Source organism: Oncorhynchus mykiss, chromosome 3 (assembly GCF_013265735.2).
Source record: "Oncorhynchus mykiss isolate Arlee chromosome 3, USDA_OmykA_1.1, whole genome shotgun sequence".
NCBI classification, from domain to species: Eukaryota; Metazoa; Chordata; class Actinopteri; order Salmoniformes; family Salmonidae; genus Oncorhynchus; species Oncorhynchus mykiss.
The window spans coordinates 50126328-50146778 of record NC_048567.1 but is presented as its reverse complement, the minus strand read 5'-3'; the positions used below and the strand labels follow the sequence as shown (position 1 = coordinate 50146778).

Genomic DNA, 20451 nt, shown 5'->3' with positions numbered 1-20451 from the left:
ACCAAACGCTACCATGTAAACTTAAATAAATAAAAAAGATATGCATAGCCTAGAGATTATAATTAATTAGTATAATGATATACAAATGGACATTATGACGAGGTCTCCTGGAGGATTTCTTCACTAGATTGAATCTTATTTTAAATAACAGGATTCATGTGTTCATTGAGGTAAGTATTTATGTGACAAATGCCAAGAGCCTTGCATAGATAGATCCAGCCTGTTTGCAATGTTCATTATGCTGTGAGGTGTTTCACCTTCTGTTGTTTAGATAGATTATGAGATGTCCCCCAAAAAACTCTTTATTCAATCTGTTGTGAAGCATTTAGCAACTATTGACTCCAAATGCGTAGGGTTCAGAATAAGGGATTCCCAGTGAAATACTGAAGCCGGTCCCGGTTGAGCTTTTTCTCTTTCATTCTTCTGTTCTGGAACCAAATCTTCACCTGTCGATCTGTCAGGTTTAACATCCTTGACAACTGGAGCCGCTTCTCCTTGTTTATGTACACATTGAAAAAGAATTCTCGTTCAAGTTCTCGGATCTGGTATTTGGAGTAGGGGCATCTCTTTTTTCTGGACTTTGAAGAACCTAAACAAAGACCAAACACTTTATTTACTACAAACATGTAGTACAATGTAGTTCAGATCAAAGTTGGCTCAATGATAGTCAATAAAGAACATAATTAACAAGTTAGCCGAGTAAAAAGATCATCGTCCCGCATGCATCCACACATGCATGCATCCACACACAGATATGCTCGTGCACGCGCGAGTGAGCGCGCGCGCATACACACACACACACACACACACACGCACACACGTTGAGTCCATGTCTGTCCTACACGGTTATTCTCGAAGTTATAGGTAAACCATTATAATGCAGCCAAAGAAAACCTATTCACATAGCCTAGGCCTGTAGCCTACGTAGGCTATCCTCTATCTCGAATATTGCAGCATTGCCTACCTCTCTGTTTATATCATTATTTTATTACTTTGTAAATGCATTGTCATAAACAAATAGGCCTAATAAACATGCTTGCATTGTAATTTACACCATGCAAGCGAATCAGAGAACTTTAATTAAATCAGAAAACACAACACATCCGAAATATTGCAGTACAGCTCACCTAAACTGCTTTCCCATCGTAAATATTTTAACAACAGAAAAGTAAATCCTATTGGGGTATATAAAACCTTTGCATGCTTATAAAGGGGCACATAAAATCGGACCGACAAAAGTAGTGGACTTACTATAACCCCATTTAATGCTTGTACCTACTTGGGCCGTTGTTCTTGTCCCCAGCGCAGTTTGATATCGAATAATCATCTTCGTCTATGTCCTCAGTTGGGTCTCGTATAGACTCCTCAGATGTAGGCCTATCTGAAGTCTGTTTATTACACGCAGCATCTCCGGGGAGACTGGAGTGTGTCTTTTGTTTTGAGTCGTCAGGGTTGGGCTTCTCAGAGTTAACAGTCTCTAAGAACTGATCGAACCCTTGTGGAAGAACCCCATTTCGGCCGACATTTGTGAAGAAATTGCATGGCGAGCTCGTACCGCCGTGATGGCCGTACAAGGAATCATTTTTGAATATCATTTCCGCCCTGTTCGACGACTGGATTAAGTCTCGGTGCATTATCTCGTCCGTTGAGTAGTAAGAAGCGTAATTGCCCCTGTAATGCCATTTGTTTGAGTGATCCAGTCCATAGTCTCTGAAAGACACTTCCCGAACAGGTTGGACTTGAGCTATGTTGGAAGAATAAGGAAAATTTATTTGACACGAAGTAGTCTGGGGTAAAAACGAGGAGACTGAAGAAAAATCAGGCGCCGAAACGTAATATGTACAACTCGGTAAATACATATTTGACGCACAGTTGCCACGCTCATCGTACTCCGCCATCTCTCCCCTTCACCCTTTTGCTATAGCGAAATAGAATTGGCAGCTTGAGTGTGTTAAACTTTGTCTATCTATTGCACCATAGGCGCGTGGAAAGGACCCGCGAGGGAGAAAAAATCGGAAACGTAGGCTGACGTGCAATTCATCTTTATCGATTCTCGAGGTAATTGTGTCATGTGATCCGGTTAAGGAATTACCATATATCAATATCAGTCATTAAGAACTGTCTAGAGCAACTCATGTGAGCGCACACGAGAGTTCATTGGTTGCCTGGATTCAGAAGCAACTCCTATGTAGATCTGCGCTCGCCCTCCAAAATAGACATTACTAAACAATCCCTGAGATATTTCATCAATGGGTTATTGCAATAGAATTCGAGTTATAGAATGGCAAACCCACAACTTTGTATGTATTCCATGCAAGCCCGATATGTGCGCACTATTATGAAAGTATGACATTTATGCATCATGGTAGTTGAATACATATTAAGAAATACTTGTAGTTGACCTCCCATTGGAGTCCAAGTTAAAGGGCACAGAATGTTCCCTCGAGCACAGTCTACTTTGCATCCAATACTATACTCACAATCTTAACATTAGCCTACAATTACGCACAAGTTACGCGCGTAATAACTTGGACGGATAGATAAAACAAAAGTACATTTTTAACGCTCGTGCCTCAACAATACAAACAAATACACAAAATGCACCAAAACAAACTTCACAAACCTAATCTCAAATTATATTTCATAATCCACATAGGATACCAAACACACAGAAAAGGTGAAAGGTAGAAAATAAAAACATGAAGAGAACGAAAACAAGAAAGAGAGACATATAAAGACAACTTAATTATTGAGAAAGATTAGGACTAAGAGGGGGAAATATACTTTTCTGATTTCAATATCAACTATATTTTGACTCGCTTCCATTATATTTCCAGGCCCTATATTGTCTCCGAGCATTCATATTTTTTGTATTTTCCGATTTCAGAAACATATCCAGGCCTGAAAAAGGGATACATGGATTTTTTTTACCTGGTTGTTCGCCCCAAATCCAGAATCGTTCATTTTCCTCGTACATATGTAATTAGTGGTTGTCCGGATAAGATCTTCCAAAACGTAAATTAAAAATAGAAGCGTCATCAGCATGATTGGCTGCAGGAAGGCTTTGCACTGCCAAGTACAAAACATCTCTGCTGGCTTTGACCGTCTGCGGTCTGAGACGATGTGCACCAAGCAATCACCAATAACGTCGGCACTCAAATCATTTTATTGCACAGACAAAAGGAAGTGTTCTAGTTTAAGTGTATCTTGTAGCTGTTGGAGGAAAAACACTATGGTGGGTGGCGATTACTTTGTGCTTTAGACATTTTGAAACCGTAGCCTGAGAAATGTCTAGCCTACTTTCAACAGTATTTTAGAAGATAGTCTACAGGAGTTTCATTTTCAAGTTGCGCAATTTTTCACTTTACGCATAGAAATACATATGCCTATTAAATAATATAAATAACGTGAAAGGGAAGTAAACAGTATAGCATTCAAATCCCTAACTAATTAGATCTCTAATTATTTGCACGGATAAAAATCTACACAAAAAAAATCTACGTTTCTTTCGACAGGCCCAGGTTTATTTTGTAGTTGAACAGGAACACAATACTGAATTATTTTTTTGGGGCGCTAAAAGTAACAAGTTATATATTTAGATCCTCAAACACACACGAAAATCATAGTAGGCTATAGCATATATAAATAACCCCGAGAACAATAATAACACATGATGTTTGAGCGTTGCTGTTTGGACTGAAAAATTTGGCCCAAATGCAAATGTTTTTGCAATGACACGTTTTCCATTCAGTCTCCCCGAAATGCGTTTAGCTCGTGTTATTTTTCTAGATATTGTACTACAGTAAATTATCATTATTTCTATTAATCTTCCAGTGAAAAATAAACCGTGAAACACACGAGTTAATACAATGTTAAAAAGTAATTACGCACAAATGACCCAGAAAGAATTTCCAAAAACTGGGAGCTACACAAAGAGCAGAGAGTACTGTACATGCTACCCATGTACTAACTATATCAAAACAACATGATCTAGTCCTATACTACCAACAGTAGCATAATGCAAAAGAGATTGCATTGGCAATGAATACAGGTTGGTTGACAACGCAACAATGAGTAACCTGCAAAACGGTCCTTGTAGACAAAATGGGCGATTTGGGCCTTGTTTTCACGCCCGTCTCATGCGGATGTGTCATCAAATAGATGGATTCCTTCTTGCAAATACCACGTCTTTAAAGCACACAAAAACAAAAATCATTTGATTGTTGTTGTTTTCATGCCAAAATGAGTTTGTGTGCGTATTTTGCAACGCAAGATTACACACTAACTTGACCTTAACTTTGTTTTGGCGCCCTCCTATCTTGAGAGCATGAGCAGACGTCATCTGGCATAAAAATACCTTGCTGGACCAAAAAGCCACCCCATTCCCCTTTGATCGCATTAAAACAATGGGATTGTAAACTAGCAAATATGATTTCAGAGTCATAAGGTAAATAACGGAACATTAACAACAAATGTTTAGCTGTAGGCCATTCTGAAGCATTTCAAGAGCTTGTGTGCTTTGGGAATAATGCTAGATTGTTTATAACAGTTAGGCCTATAGCCTCCTGCGTCCCTGAATATATCCAGTGATGTAAAGCACTCAAGTAAAACTACTTAAGTAGTTTTGGGAGGTATCTTTACTTTACTATTTATATTTGTAACAACTTTTACTCCGCTACATTCGTAAAAAACTGATGTAGGTTTTACTCCATACATTTTCCCCGACACTCAAAAGCAGTCCTTACATTTCGAATGCTTTGAAGGATCTGATATGGCAGACTCTTTAAAAACAAATGCTTAATTTGTAGATGATGTCTGAGTTTTGAAGTGTGCCCCTGGCTACAAGTAAACTAGAAAAAAAAGAAAATCGTCCCATCTGGTTTCCTTAATATAAGGAATTTTAAATTATTTATACTTTTACTTTTGATAGTTAAGTATATTTGAGCAATTTCATTTACTTTTTATACTTAAGTAGGCTATATTTAAAACCAAATAGTCTACTTTTAGAATTTTACTCAAGTAGTATTTTACTGGGGGACTTTCACTTGGGTCATTTTCTATTGAGGTATCTTTACTTTTACTCAAGTGGTATTTTTTCCACCACTGAATATATCCTACAAGTTACTCCCTCGAAAACCCCAAAACCATTTATACATTTAACAATCAATGAATTCGTGTAAGGTAGGCTATTAAATTGAATATTTACAAGCAAACAAAGCGGCAAAGGTCATAGGCTAAGGAGTGAGAGCGATCATATTCAGTAAGTAGTCAATTCCTGTAGGTCTGTTTCGGGAATAGCCTAGCCTATATGTGTCGATGTGCCGCTTGAATAAATAGATAATACAAACATGTAATCGTAGCAGTAGGTACTGCGGTATACTAAGTGGAATCCACATAGGCCTAACTATGCAGTAAATGCTACCCTACGTGGACGTGCTGGACAGATATGATGAAATTGCACCACAAGTGTTATAGTGGCATTTTGAGCAATGTATGTAGCCTCAAATGTCAACACAAATGTGCACATGTACCTGCATATACATGTACACCAAGTCGTCATGGAATTGTATGCATTGATGTAAAATATGTAGCTTTTCGATATAACGTCGATACCAATATCACACGTGATATGTGCCAGTAAACTGTTCTAATTATTCATAAACTGGACCCCCAATGCAGTTATAGGCCTACAGAGCCACCCAAGCGCCTTGAATGCAGCAGAAAAATGGAGGCTGCGTTATGCACCATTATGCAAACTCGAACACACCAAAAAATAAGACAAAAACACATTTATTGTGTTGAATTAGATAGACATGCAAACACATTTAAAAAATAATAATAATCCAAAACACATTTCACGGTTCATTTTTCCACCGACAAAAAACACGAACTTGAGCTTGGACGAGCAATTGTGAAGGCCTCGTAGAAGGACTGATCACAGATATGAGCAATATACATTTCTAACCGTATAATCATGGTGTATTTCGTCAATACAATAAGCCTACATAACTTATACATGTATTAAGATTCAATTATAAATAACATTCATAGCCCAGAAACAAATTTAAAAAATGAACGCTTGCATAGCCTGCCTATATTAAAAACAATCATCCATTGACATTGCCATACCTTATTATACGCTCAGATATAGTGTGTGAGTCGTTGAATAAAATCATTAGGCCAAGAAGTATCCTATTGACCTAAATCGCATGCTTTACAAACACTCAAACACAAGTTCAATACGTGACTTTCAGAAAATAAATAATGCTTTCTTCATCACCAACTACCTAATAATACAAGGCCAATAGTAACAACAATTCACAAGCTCAGTTGTTTGTATAACCATCCAAAATATACAATAAATCGTTCTTAAAATAAAAATAAATGATAGGCCTATAACTATATTGCCAAGATCAGTGGCTCAGGACAGAGGATTGAAGTGGCTGCGCTTGTCTGAACCGAAGCCACACGAGGTCATTATCAAGACCCAAGGCTCTCAGTACATGGAAAATGCATGGTCACGCATCATCAGCCTCTTCTTTTTCATTCTGCGGTTCTGAAACCATATTTTGACTTGTTGATCACTCAAGTCCAGTCTTTCAGAGAGTTCCTTCCTTTTTTGCCTGTTTATGAACTCGTTCATCATATATTCGTTCTCAAGTTCAGCAAGCTGTGGCTTTGTGTATGGTTTTCTCTTCTTTCTGGGTTTCACTTGTGAAGAGCACCAGGGTGCATCTGGAGAAAGAAAAGAAACAGTCCTTAGCAACTTGTGGATACACTTGTGGATCTCCCACACTTGGTAAAAAAAAACTAAATTCTATTTTCGAGAATCCAGAAGCATGCAGGCATGGTCTGCAATTATCATTGTGTAAACATCAAATATAACAAAACAATAACTATGATTTGGAGGTGAAATAAATAGTCTCGACATACAGTTTAGAAACCGTTAGAAGTATCTTACCATGAGAAAATGACGCCCTGGCACCTGCATTACTTGAAGATGGTTGAATTGTGGGAATTGAATGGGCCGACTGCTTGAAGCCGGCGGCACTTGCCTGGTTGGTGGGATTCAGTTCGTGTTGTGCCCCGGAATTATGTGACCGTCTATCCAAGTTCGAAAATTCATATTTTGAGCTACCGAAATTGATAACTCCATGTTCACCAGAAAAGGCCTGCGCATGTCTAGCAGGTTCTTCTGGCTTGTGGTTTACATCCTGAAAGTAGTATTTATTGGACTCGTCAAGTGGTCCCTTGTTGTGGTTGTTGGGATTAGTATTTACAGGGACTGAATTTGATAGAAACGGCGGAGAGTAGCCACTGAAGGCGCGGCTCTGAGGCGGAGATGTGCACGAACTTGGGGAAGTCCACGGGAGCGAGCACACCTCTCGCCTGTTGTAGGAAATCTGATGCAGCCCAGAGAGATGAGCTCCATTGCCCCGCAGGTTGGAAAAATATAACGACTCCGGGGTAGGAAAATTCAACAAAGAACCAACATAGCCAGAATTCAGAAGATTGCGCTCACACATTTCCATGGAGCTCTCTCAAACGCTTCTTACAACCCTTTTTAGAGACTCCTAATGAATAAAGGGAAGGTAATTGTTGATTTGCTCATACAGTGTCACGTGATATGCAAAACATGTTGTTCAGTCCCACCCTTGGCCTTAATACTGCAAGGCAAGATATTCCATAAGGTAATGTTATGCAAGAGTAAAATAAAAAATACATAGCCTATATGAGAAATACAAATGGGAGTGTTATTCTCGTAGAGAAATGATATACAGTATCGTCAAATGGAAAGGTGTTGGTTAGATGGCTCTATCAAAATCAAAGAGATCGTTTTCAATGCCAATATATTATTAGAAGGTACTGTTGCTAGGTTGCTGAACTATGATGATACTGATTATTGTTATAATTGAAAAACAATTGACTATATGTTCAATGCAAGACAATGTAATTTACGCAAAACATGCTCAAGTTGAGAGATGATATAGCTAGCTAGGCTGGTCTATGTGAAGTGACTAAGATTTAGCTACAATTATAAGGCAGCAGTGTAAACAAAAACTTTCGATAAAATAACCAAGATTAACATAGACATATGGATAGTTTTCTGTGAAGGCTATTCCTAAAACGATCTATAGGGCTCACAAGTCATTGACCACCACTATATTATAGGCTATGCGGTATTGTTTTTTTCATACAATCTCAAAGCCATAATACTAATTCTACTAACGAACGATTCTTCCCCTGTTCACAACTCATTGATATAGGTCTATATACCCCTCTACAGTTTAGTAACAGTTTAGTGTATTGAAAAGTAACACACAAAAAATAGGCCTGCAATGGTTCAAACAAAACGGTAGCCTCGCATAGGCCTACCTTTAAATGAATTGCTTCTGAGAAGACCATAGTATAATAAGGAACGAATAACTAACTATATTGGAAATAATAATAGATAGCCTACTATAGTCTTATTTAGCCTACCCTTTGTGCCATCTAAAAAATACAAATTATTTTGGGGCCTATACGCTATGATTAATTTTTTAGAAATGAAAAATTATATGAACGGATTTTTTGTTCACACTTTCAGGCTATTATCTCTTGACATATAGGCTACAGTAAAGACATTTCCCTTTTTATACTTTTAATTTACAACCCTGGTTATAAATATGTAAGCAACTGGATTAGACTAGACTGCATAAATATATATTGTTATCAATTTCACAAGATAAATTACTAGCTTCCCGATTCCTATAATATCGATATTAGCATAGCATACTCTAAACTGTTGTTTTCATACTGGCCCTTGACACATATCTAGATCAGTCATCTTACCTAGCTAGGCTAACTAATACTTATCCTTTAGTTTTCCCAGCAAAGCTAGACAGTCAGGATCTTCGGACTCGAGAAATGACATTTGTAAACGCTCCGTCTCCGGAAAGAAAGGCGACAGCGTGGCCTCCCATCTTTTACGAGTCTAGTAAATTTAAGAATACCCTAAAACGACATTCTTTTTAGCCACTCATAGAAACTAAGGACCAAAATATATTGTACGCATATTGCAAAAACCAACGTTTTACTGAAACCGTTTAATATTGGTATAGTTCAAGGTCAATGTCCAGAGAGCTCAGATTAAGCAAAAACAAGTCCAAGTGCATGTTTGGTGTAGTTTCTTGGCAGAGGCGATTGTTCGCGGATTACAACAAAGAATCGCCTCTGATGTCCTTTCTTGAAAGATAATGCATGCAACTTTTGATGTGGGTGGATCACTCCGTAAGATAATAGCCAACAGCACTAAAAACTTAAGTTCAGACGTATGTTTTATATGAACTCTAGTCGTTTTCTGTGCCTCGGTGGGTGGGTGAATGTTACGCTCACACCAAATGGTAGGTTGTTATATTTTCATTAAAAATGTCCCCAAACCGACTATGATTTTTCAGCATATAGAATATAACGATTTTCAATCAACTTGTTAATTTTATTCGCAATAAAATTGTTTTTCAATTCAGTTATTTGTTTTAAAGAAAATCCCTCTTGTGGAGAAATTGCGTGCTGAAACCAGTAGATGGCGAAACAAGTCCATGAATAGTTGCAATTGTATCATTCATTCCTTTGAGTGAGAGCATAGTATTTACAATAGGTCAGAATGAAAATGTATATAAAATTGTCATAAACAATGATCATGAAAATGTTTTGATTGATTGATAAATTAGATTGATATAGACCTTAAGCCTACCTATTGATAAACAACCGCAGTTTTAGTGGAATTATGAAATTGGTTCCCTCGCGATGGCCTACATGCCGATATGACTTTCTCTTAGACCCTATATAGTAGCATATGTGTAATTAGTAAGACCTGATTGTAAACATTCAGCTAATTCTGCGTGGTGGAAATGTCTCTTTTGAGTTGAATGTTTGCTTTATATCCGTTACACAACATTCTCGTCGACAAATAAAATATTACTATATATTTGAAATTATATGATCAAATAGGGGCCTAATCGCACAACTTTAAGTAGGCTTACGTGCAAGTATATGGGCCTATAGGACTGCATACCCTCACAGCCACATTGCTAAAATTGGAATGTTGTTAGACCATATACATGACAAGCACACTTAGTGTTTAAGAACGGACTTGATACGTCTTAGAAATATGAGGGGAAAAAATATGATTGTCGGGAAATTATTCTATTTTATTGACCCAATCATACCTAATTCACCATTTGCTTTGGCAAACATATTTTACCTTATCAACACAAAACACGTAACTTTTTCGAATAAGCTTTGACCTTGAAACAAATGTTTCCATAACGGAGATTCTCCATTGAGACTGCTTATTAGTCCAGGACTAGCACTGTCAATGGAGAATCTACATTGAGAATCACTGTCAATAGAGATTCTACATTAAGAATGTTTTTTTGTTGTCCAGGACTAGGCTTAACCTTTGTCTGGGGAAACGGACCCCAAATGTAGACCAATCTTTAAAATACATCTAGGAGATTTTATATTCTTACAATATACTTGGAATTTGACCTACATAACCCAACCCTATAATTTCAACAACAAAAGTTTAAGTAAAGAGCAGGAGAAATCTTTTTTCAGAATTGTAGAAAAACAATTTCAACATCATATGATTTAATATTGCTCTAAACAATTGACAACAGCTTAGTCTATCAGTCAGCACACATTATAACACATGAATATAAATATGTACCTAAATATTGTGAGACTAATACCTGAGACAATTCAGCATTTCATAAATGGTGAAATTTAAAAATCAAGAGAAAGTTTCAAGGTCTCTATCTTTTGACATAAGCTTCTTGTTTTTGACACGACGATTTTGAAACCATATTGTTACTTGTCTCTCAGACAAGTTGGTGGAAGAAGCTATCCGTTGTCTTTTCTCCTTGGTAATAAACTTGCAAATGGTGTACTCTCGTTCAAGTTCCTTGAGCTGTAGTTTCGTGTAGGGCACCCGTTTCTTCCTCCCACGTCGGTATGAAGTGCAGACATCTGGCTGGTTCATTACTGCTTCCTCTACAAGTATGGAACAAGAAGACAGTTCATGTTTCGAGAAGAGGAAAACAAATTACCACTAAACGTAATTTACAGTTAATAGTGTGGTCTTTATGTGTAGGACGTTTACTGACTAAAAAAAACATAGGCTACGTGAAGTTACATCGAAAGTCATAATATTTGATTCGCAGTTTTGTTTTCCTCAGGCTAATGCATAGACTTTGTTTATTATTCTTTTGGATTCCTCGGTTGGGCTAAACTGAACAAGTCAATTAAAAACAGACTAAAATGCAAGTGGGTGAAATAATAGTTCAAAAAAGAGGTTAGAGAAGATATAACCTACCTGTGAGGAATGACTTCCAGAATTGCGAGCCCTGCTTCTGTTCTCTGGCATAATACAGTGGATTGCTCCAACTATTAGCCCAGTTCAATTGCTGATAGGCCTCATGCCTCGGATCTCCAGGACCAGCCCTTGTTACAACAGGTACATCAATGTATCCAGTGATTCTTGGGTAAAGACCTTGGTAAACATTTCCAAAGTCTTTCAGTCTGGACTGCATTTCACTGCAGTGTATGTTGGAACTTGAAACCCCTGAGAAATGCATTGGTTTATCTGATGAGTGTCCAGATAGAGACGCCTGAGAAGTAGGTTTCATCACACCCTGTTGGAATAGATTGCTGTCAGGAATTGTGCCACCATAACAACTGCTCCCCAAATGACTGCCAAATGTGAGTGACGCATTTGTGGCTACTGTAGAAAGAGGTGAATATGGTTTAAGAGATTCTAAGCCAAAAGAGTTTGGTTTGTCCGAAATTGTGTATACCGTTACTCCTGGTACAGACCGGCTTGGGTTAGTCCTGGGAGCAGTGGAATAAAAACTTCTGCGATGGACAGAAGTGATATTATCTCCCAAGCCCTCCATTTCAGTTTGACGAACTGCCAATGCAACTTTTCTCGGTGAAAACCTCACATAGTCCCCTCAGATCCAGAACGTATTGCTTTGCAGTGCATGAATGCAAAGCAAGGATGAAAACAAATAACCCTTTCGGTTTTTTTTTTGTTGCCTGACTGATTACAGAACTGTGACAACTAAATGTGGTTGGTCGGTTGCTTTCACGTGACATGCAAATATATATGGCTAATGGATCTTCTGAGTACTAGGCTATTGTGGTTTTGTTTTGGGCAAGAATATTTGTAAAATATTGGAGAATGTTAAACATATAACAGCATACGCAGGATTCCAAAATGATCAATGAAAGAAAAAAACGTCAATACATTTGAATATCAAATAGGCAATGCTTATAGCGTCAAAAAAAAAATCTTCTTAACAACGGTTTTGTTAACAAATATAACAATAGCCAATGTTTTTGTATCAATGTCAGCTTTTATTTCACTGAAAATATAGGCCTACAATTCCATTTATAATGTTATCGTTGCCAACTCCTGATATTTTCCCACGGGTGAACCAATCCAATCATTTTCACGGGAAAATAAATCCTAATTGAACAAAAGAACAAAACCAGAACAGAAAAAATATACATTATTATCTGACAACGTATATCTGTATACATATGCCCACTTGTTAAACATGCAGGGAGGAGTCTACATTTGAAAACTGTTGCAGGCTTTGTATCGACTTCCTTAGTTATTCTTGAAATGTTTATATCAACATATTTGCATGTAATTATAATGAGAAACGTCACTATGGTATATTCAAAATAATTCCATAATTTAGCATTTAACACCTTTTTAACTTCGTGTTAAATACAATTAATGATTGTTATAGGCTACAATGATCACATATAGGCCTTCACATTTTTACGACTAATTATATATGTTTAACTTAAAGTGGCTATTGGATATAGTTTTCTTTCGTTGGGGGTAGTTTTGTCCTACTCCACAAACCATGGTGCCAACATTTGATTGAAATAGGAGTCTAACAAGAATATAAGTCTACCACTCCTCTATAAATAGGCCCATATTCTAAAATTGTAGTAATATAATCATGCCCTTTAAACAATTATTGGATCCTTATACAAACCTTGACATCCATGTCACTATATAATGAATAATCAGCAAATAATTTAAATTAAGTCTTAGAAATGAATTTAGGCAATATACAATTTCAGTAGAAACCAGTACCCTAGGCCTAAGTCTGCTCAAGTTTACACCAAATAGTAAATAGTCAGTAAAGACACTCAACTGATTCAAAAGCCTATTGACAAATTAGCACAAAATGGAAACGCTATTGCACTTGAACATCACTCTTGAACTTGCTGTCTGGACGTAACAATGTAGGCCTGATGGTAGACATTTCCCCCATCTAAAAAGCCTGTGGACACACAAAGTTGCATTTTTCAAATAAAGTACATTCTTAGAAAAAAAGGTTATTTGGGGTTATATATAGATTAGCCATTAGCCTACATTACTTTTAAAATAGTATCTATGTTTTGCTGTCTGACAGTAACCCACCTATCAGAGACAGAGGATCTCTCTTTCTGCGGCTGCTGACAACAACTGCATGTAAATTGTTCTTCTACATCCTAATAATTATACTGTATCTGCGTAGCATTTTGTCTTCATTTTAGCAGATGAACTCGTGATTTTCTTCATTTTTTCTTCTTCTTAGGAACCAGCCAGGCAACAACTCATAAGCTACTGTAGGCCTACTGTTCTGTAAAGAAGTCTGCCAGAGTTGGTACCAAGATTGACATAGGTTATCGTTCAAACAAAGATCCCTCCCTGGCCATCAGTGAATATTTCCAAACTACAGTATGTTTGTATAGATGAGGTAAAGATGTCAATGGAACTCGACCAAAACAATGGAAATGCCATTTAAACGCGTTTGGGAAAGATGCTGTGGGGGAAAGATCCCAAATCTCCTCATTTTCCCCCAGGGGCATCATGCATCCCAAAAATCTGAGTGGGCACAAAGTACTTGAAGATGACTGGGGGTGGTTAGTAGGGGGGCTACGCCCCCGGTACGTACATTTGAGAATTTAGAATTTTTCAAAAACCAGAAACAGCTTCTTCCTGCAATCTAGAGTCATACTCATTCGATTTAATTCTATGTAAAACATTTTTTTTCTGCATATCTCTGCATACCTCTTGAGCTGTCTGTATCCTCCTGACTGGTGTTTTTTTTTAAAAAATAAACTAAATATGCTTCGCTGCATCTCTGCTGAAATCTGGGTAAAAGATTGAAAGGAATGTGAGTCTTATTCAGTACATTTAATTTTCTAAAGTCTACCAACCTTGCCAGCAGGCATGCCAGCTAAGATAGAGTAGCTAGCTTGTCTAACTAACTTGATTGATAGCCTGAAATGGCTTTTTGGTAACTAATTATAGGGTTTGGAGATTGGGAACCTATCTTGACTAGCTAAAGCCAACTTCATAAAATTGCTAAGTGGTTAGTAGTATTACAAAAAGATATTGGTTATTATTATTATTTTAACAGGACAAATCTGAGGGGACAAGTGCCCCTGTGCCCCTTATGGGCATGACACCTCTGTTGTCCCCCATCAAATTTTGTCTACTATTATTTATATGTGTATTCAACACTATGTTGAGGTAAAATATCTGAGTATAATGCTTGAGTGGATGTCAGTCCCAATACACATTAATGTATTTTACAAAGGGAAACCCAGCCTCTAGCTGCCCAGTGACGCAAGCTAAATGCCTTCTATGCTCTCTGCGAGGCAAGCAACACTGAACTATGCATGAGAGCACCAGCTGTTCCAGACGACTGTGATCACACTCTCCATAGCCGATGTGAGTAAGATTTTTAAACAGGTTAACATTCACAAGGTCACAAGGCCATACGGATTACCAGGACACATACTCAGACTATGCGCTGACCAGCTGGCAAGTGTCTTCATTGACATTTTCAACCTCTTCCTGACCCAGTCTGTGATACCTACACCATAGTCCCTGTGCCCAAGAAAGCCAAGGTAACCTGTCTAAATGACTATTGCCCCATAGCACTCACATCTGTAGCCATACAATTATTTGAAAGGCTGGTCATGGCTCACATCAACACCATCAGCAATTCATATACCACCTCAACAGTTCCACAGATGATGCAATCTCTATTGAACTCAGCATTCAACACCATAGTGCCTTCCAAGCTCATCACCAAGCTAAGGACCCTGGGATTAAACAGCTCCCTCTGCAACTGGATCATGAACTTCCTGACCGGCCACCCCCAGGTGGTGAGTGCAGGCAATAACACATCTGCACGCTGTCTTATCACAGGCAACAATTAGACAGCCTACAGGGAGGAGGTCAGAGACCTGGCAGTGTGATGCCAGGACAACAACCTCTCCCTCAATGTTAGCAAGACAAAGGAGCTGATACTGGATTACAGGAAATGGAGGGCCAAGCACGCCTCCATTCACATTGATTGGGCTGTAGTGGAGCGGGTTGAGAGCTCCTTGTGTCCACATCACATGGTCCAAACACAACAACACAGTCATGAAAAGGGCACGACAACACCTCTTCCCCCTCAGGAGGCTGAAAAGATTTGGCATGGGCCCTCAGATCCTCAAAAAGTTCTACAGCTGCACCATGCACTTGACTGGCTGCATCACCACTTGATATGGCAACTGCTTGGTATCCAACCACAAGGCGCTACAGAGGGTAGTGTGTACGGCCCAGTACATCATTGAGGCCAAGCTCCCTGCCAACCACAACCTCGATACCAGATGGTGTCAGAGGAAGGCACTAAAAATTGTCAATGTCTCCAGCCACCCAAGTCATAGAGTGTTCTCTCTGCTACCACACAGTAAGCGGTACTGGAGCACCAAGTCTCGGACCAAAATGCTCCTGAACAGCTTCTAACCCGAAGCCATAAGACTGCTGAACAGTTAATCAAATGACTACCCGGACTATTTGCATTGACCCCCTTATTTATTTTGAGCAGACTCTCTTGCACTGGCTCTATGCAGACTCACTCTACCCACACACTCACACATACTACACTGACACTCTAACACATAAACACACAAACACACTCACTCACTCACTCACTCACACACACACACACACACACACACACACACACACACACACACACACACACGCACGCACACACACAAACACACACACTTTCTCTCTCTTCAAACACCCTGCTGCTACTCTGTTTATTATCTATCTTGATTGCCTAGTGACTTGTACCCCTACCTACATGTACATATTACCTCAATCACTTTAACAACTCATACCCCAGCACATTGACTCGGTACACGTGCTTCTTGTATATAGCTTCGTTAATTGTTTTTTTTTGTGTGTTTCTATCTTGTTGTTGTTTTTTTGTGCTCATGCTCTTAGTTTTTAACTCTGCATTGTTGGGAAAGGGCTCGTAGGTAAGTGTTTCACAATAAAGTCTACACCTATTGTATTCGGTGCATGTGGCAAATTAAAATATATTCGATTTGATGTCATCATCGCCAATTAACTGCATTACAGTTAAAAACGACTGACTACCACCACCGATTTCTGTAAGTGTGTATTCATGGAAGCCGAGGGAAGTCAGGCTTCCCCAAAACATGGACCAATACAAACATACAAAAATAATGTTTTGTCTCTCTGTGTTTCATAGTTTTCCTTCAATTTGCTAGAGGCTGAATGTATCTCACAGGAGAAAGCATCTGAGCCAGTGAAACAGTGCCCCTCTGTCTCTCTATGTGTAGGCCATCTATCTATTCTGTCTGGTCCTAACGAGTATGACATTCTTGCCGTCCGCAGCATTGAAGGCAAGGGAAGCAAGTGAGCATCTGGTCTCCCTTAACAAAAAAAATATAAAAAATTTGACAATCAGCGTTGAGCTAAACTTAGCGAGCTCAGCTGTGAATGGTCCTGGCGCACCAAAAAAAAAAAGTGTCAAGGGAAGCAAACTTGGATTTGGCGTCACTCCTATCAACTCCTGTTGCATCTCATGGTGTTGTTCTCCTCCGTTGGCTAGCTAGCCAGCTAGCTAAAAGGAGCCATTTCCTAAATTAGCCATGGATGGGGATAGTGATTTGGATAGTGGTTTTACTTAATTGTCCATACTGGTCAATGATTATAATGTTGATTCTGATCCAACCATTAAGAGGTTAATTCATACATTGTTGTACCCCTGGCCTGAGAGGATGGAAGTTCAATATGTAGCTAGATGTAGAAGGCTAATGCTAACTATTAATGTTGCCCATGAATGGAAGTTAGGCTAGCGAGTAAGAATTTTAACTAGGTAGCCTAGGACAACAAAAAATAAAAGCATGTACTGTATGACAGAGTGATAAACAGTTTCATAAACATGAAAGAGAGGAGGATGACATTGGCGTTTCTCTGCATGTAGGGTTAGACAACATGTTGTTCTACTTGCACGAACACGGACGCACACACACACATGCACACAGAAATCAGAACCATGGACAACCACATCATATTTAGCTTCGCTTACGTTGATTGGACTAAATTGTATTGGGTATTTTTTAGATGTCACTTTATTCGACTAAGCATGATTTTGAAATGTTGAAGTTGAAATGGTGCTGGAATAGTGGAGGCAGCTTCTGTTTTCTTTGCGACTTGCGGTAACTCTCTGTGGTTCTAAATCAATAGTCGTTTAGTGGTCCAAAAACGTCTGAAAAATGTACTTGCTTGACCATGCTGTAGGTCATGTACAGTCTGTTACTGTACATGCAATATGCTTTGTGGACTTCACTGGACAAAGGTTGCTATCGGGTTTTGTGATAAAACAAGGTTGTGGTTGAATTTATTCTGCCACTGTGTCTTCTTATTGTCTCGGTCTTTAGGCCTATAAATCACAATCGCAAGGCATATGAATAAACAGGTTATAGAGCAAACAACGCAATTATCACAACACAGAGGTTGTAATATGTTTTTGGGTGGGGACTTGGCTTCTCAAGTGATTTTACCCACGCACCTCTATGGTTAAAACACTTCTACGCCTATATTCCGTCACTAAAAGAAAACTGGGCCCAGCCTTCTCCACTCATATCTTACCTTAACATTATAATTATTTCACAACACTGAAAACGGATCAGCTCCTAGCGAGATATTACAACCTGTAGCTGCAAATATGGAGGCGGCTTATTATGTTAACCCAATAATAATACACTAGGCTAAATCACAGATTGCGCACGTCATTGCCAAAATCTTGTCACACATCATTAAACCTATTACAGACAGTACCCTCGAAAAATACAACGCAATATGATTTCAATATTATTTAAATATAGGCCTATAGGGCCATGTACTTATATTTTAAAGGAGTCATCTAATTTTTCATTTGAAACATATTTTTATCTTTCACTTGTTTGTAACAGTTGCAAATACTGTGGCAACTTTGTATTTGTAGTCAACTTCGTTCTGAAGTTATCCGCGGTCACAGTTAGACAGATTGCCTACCTAGCTTAAACATCTTGATTCTATGTTTAGCGTTGTTCATGTATGAATAAAGTGACGCAGAAAGGCAAAAAAAGCATAAAACGATGCATTTTGGCTGCTCTTACAAGCAGTCTGGTTCACTCGTAGATGTGCGAAGGTTTTTAAGAGCAACGTTACTGACGAAGGCTCTGAGAAACAGCGACTACTAAAGATACACCGTAATATGGTTCTAACGATGATCTTAACGCTACAAAGGCTCTGTGAAACGAGGCCCAGATTTGTTGAATGTGCGTTATCCCGCCTTCCCTTTTCATTTCCACGGGTCTGCATTCCATTGATCTCTTTACCGCATCTATATAATTATCTCTAAACTATTATCTCTAAACTATGCTGGTATTATTTTGTCCATAATTTAATTGTTGAATATATTGTAGGCTATTCCTAGCTAGAAATATTACTCTTCATTAGAAGCCACAATTCATGAATGGCACCATACATGGTTCTATCTGGAACCAATGTTGGTTCAGTGAAGAAGGATCCCTAGGGTTCTGATCAAAGAACGATATACAAGAGTCCTATATATAACTTTTAAGGGTTGCATATCTAAAACAAGTGATATAACCCTTTTTGGTTCAATATGGAAGCGTTTTTTCTAAGAGTGTAAGGAAAGGTCTGAAACAGGAATCATGCAACACACATCGTAGCTATACTTCAAAAGTGAAGACGGTTATAGTTCCTTCTTATATCCCGTGGTTCTGAAGGCAGCAACAGTGTCACAAACATAATATACGTGTCTATGAATATTTAAAACTAGTTGAATTCCTAACCGGTCAACTCAGTCAATGTCGAATTTGAGCGTTTGGCTGTGAGTCTCCCGTTTTGGGCACAGTGTTTGCGTTCTGTTAAGCTAATGAATAGGAGACGACTAAACCTTCAACCACACAGATCCCACTCTAAAGGGTGGTAGCCTGCAATGGTATAAAGTCATCACTAGATGGCTCTATCCGTTTGCATGTAAAAGGAATTACTAAATTGTGGAGACCAGACTGAATATCCACCCAAGTCAAAAGCCAGTTCTAGCGTGTTAGCCACACCTGGCCATAAACGACTTCCTTCCCTTGTTAAATAAAGGTAATAATAATAATAATAATAATAAAAAGTATAACTGTTATGATGTCCTTGAAGTTAGGTGGACAAAATCTGCTGTCTCACTTCTCTCAAGTTTTACAGTGACACCCGTTTGAGCACAACTCGAAGTCGTTAATAATGGTTATTGTCAATGAAGTTCGGGGGTTTGAACTTGCAACCTCCCGGTCACTAATCCAACGCTCTAACCACTAGGCTACCCTGACGCCCCAGCTTTGGGAATAGAGGTCCTTAATTTAAGTTAATTAAATAGGTGTAAAATAAAAAAAGATAACGCTGAATAGCACCTATTAGCAAGGCGGCTAATGCATCTAGGCCTACAATAAATCTGACAGAGTATATATTTAGATATAAATATGGCTCTGGTCTGACAAATTAAAATACTACAGATTGTATAAGCACATCATAATATGAATCAACCAATAATTATACTATTTGTTTCATTGTAGGCAATTTCATGAATAAATCATTGTTATATTTGAGTATTGTTACAATACTCTATACGGCTTTTACTAACAAATGACAGCTAGCCTATTTCAGGTGACATAATAGTCTATTCATGGTTCGTAAAGGAAAAACACGAAGGCTTACATGGCTTTTATACTGACAAAATGACAGCTATATCAGGTGATATAATAGCCTATTCATGCATCAATGAAATCGGCCATTGTTCATTGTTTAAGCCCCAAAAACGGTATCCTAATTCCAACGATTGAGCTAGTCCACTTCATTTTTCTCAAAACATCCACAATGTTTGTGTTTTTTAATGAACACCCTTATTCCCATTCCACTTCTACAAATATTTAAGAAGCCCATATGACATAGTTTTCATTATAAACTAGGTGGTTCGAGCCCTGAATGCTGATTGGCTGACAGCCGTGGTATATCAGACCGTATACCAT

General features: G+C 38.4%; 3 protein-coding genes across 3 annotated transcripts; all 3 read right to left on the bottom strand.

Annotated features, from left to right (window-relative positions):
• Positions 1 to 286: 286 nt before the first annotated feature.
• On the bottom strand, positions 287 to 2124 carry hoxd11a (homeobox D11a). The gene is made up of 2 exons (XM_021597212.2): positions 1280 to 2124; positions 287 to 589 (listed from the first exon to the last, which is right to left on the bottom strand). Exons 1-2 carry the CDS (start codon positions 1896 to 1898, stop codon positions 357 to 359), a joined length of 852 nt encoding a protein of 283 aa, XP_021452887.1. The 5' UTR covers positions 1899 to 2124; the 3' UTR covers positions 287 to 356.
• Positions 2125 to 5774: 3650 nt separating this feature from the next.
• Positions 5775 to 7566, bottom strand: hoxd12a (homeobox D12a). The gene is made up of 2 exons (XM_021597211.2): positions 6962 to 7566; positions 5775 to 6735 (listed from the first exon to the last, which is right to left on the bottom strand). The coding sequence occupies exons 1-2, from the start codon at positions 7530 to 7532 to the stop codon at positions 6497 to 6499; spliced, it is 810 nt and encodes a 269-aa protein (XP_021452886.1). The 5' UTR covers positions 7533 to 7566; the 3' UTR covers positions 5775 to 6496.
• A 2615-nt stretch (positions 7567 to 10181) lies between these two features.
• Positions 10182 to 12084, bottom strand: hoxd13a (homeobox D13a). The gene is made up of 2 exons (XM_021584389.2): positions 11357 to 12084; positions 10182 to 11034 (listed from the first exon to the last, which is right to left on the bottom strand). The coding sequence occupies exons 1-2, from the start codon at positions 11934 to 11936 to the stop codon at positions 10775 to 10777; spliced, it is 840 nt and encodes a 279-aa protein (XP_021440064.1). The 5' UTR covers positions 11937 to 12084; the 3' UTR covers positions 10182 to 10774.
• Between the last annotated feature and the right edge of the window lie 8367 nt (positions 12085 to 20451).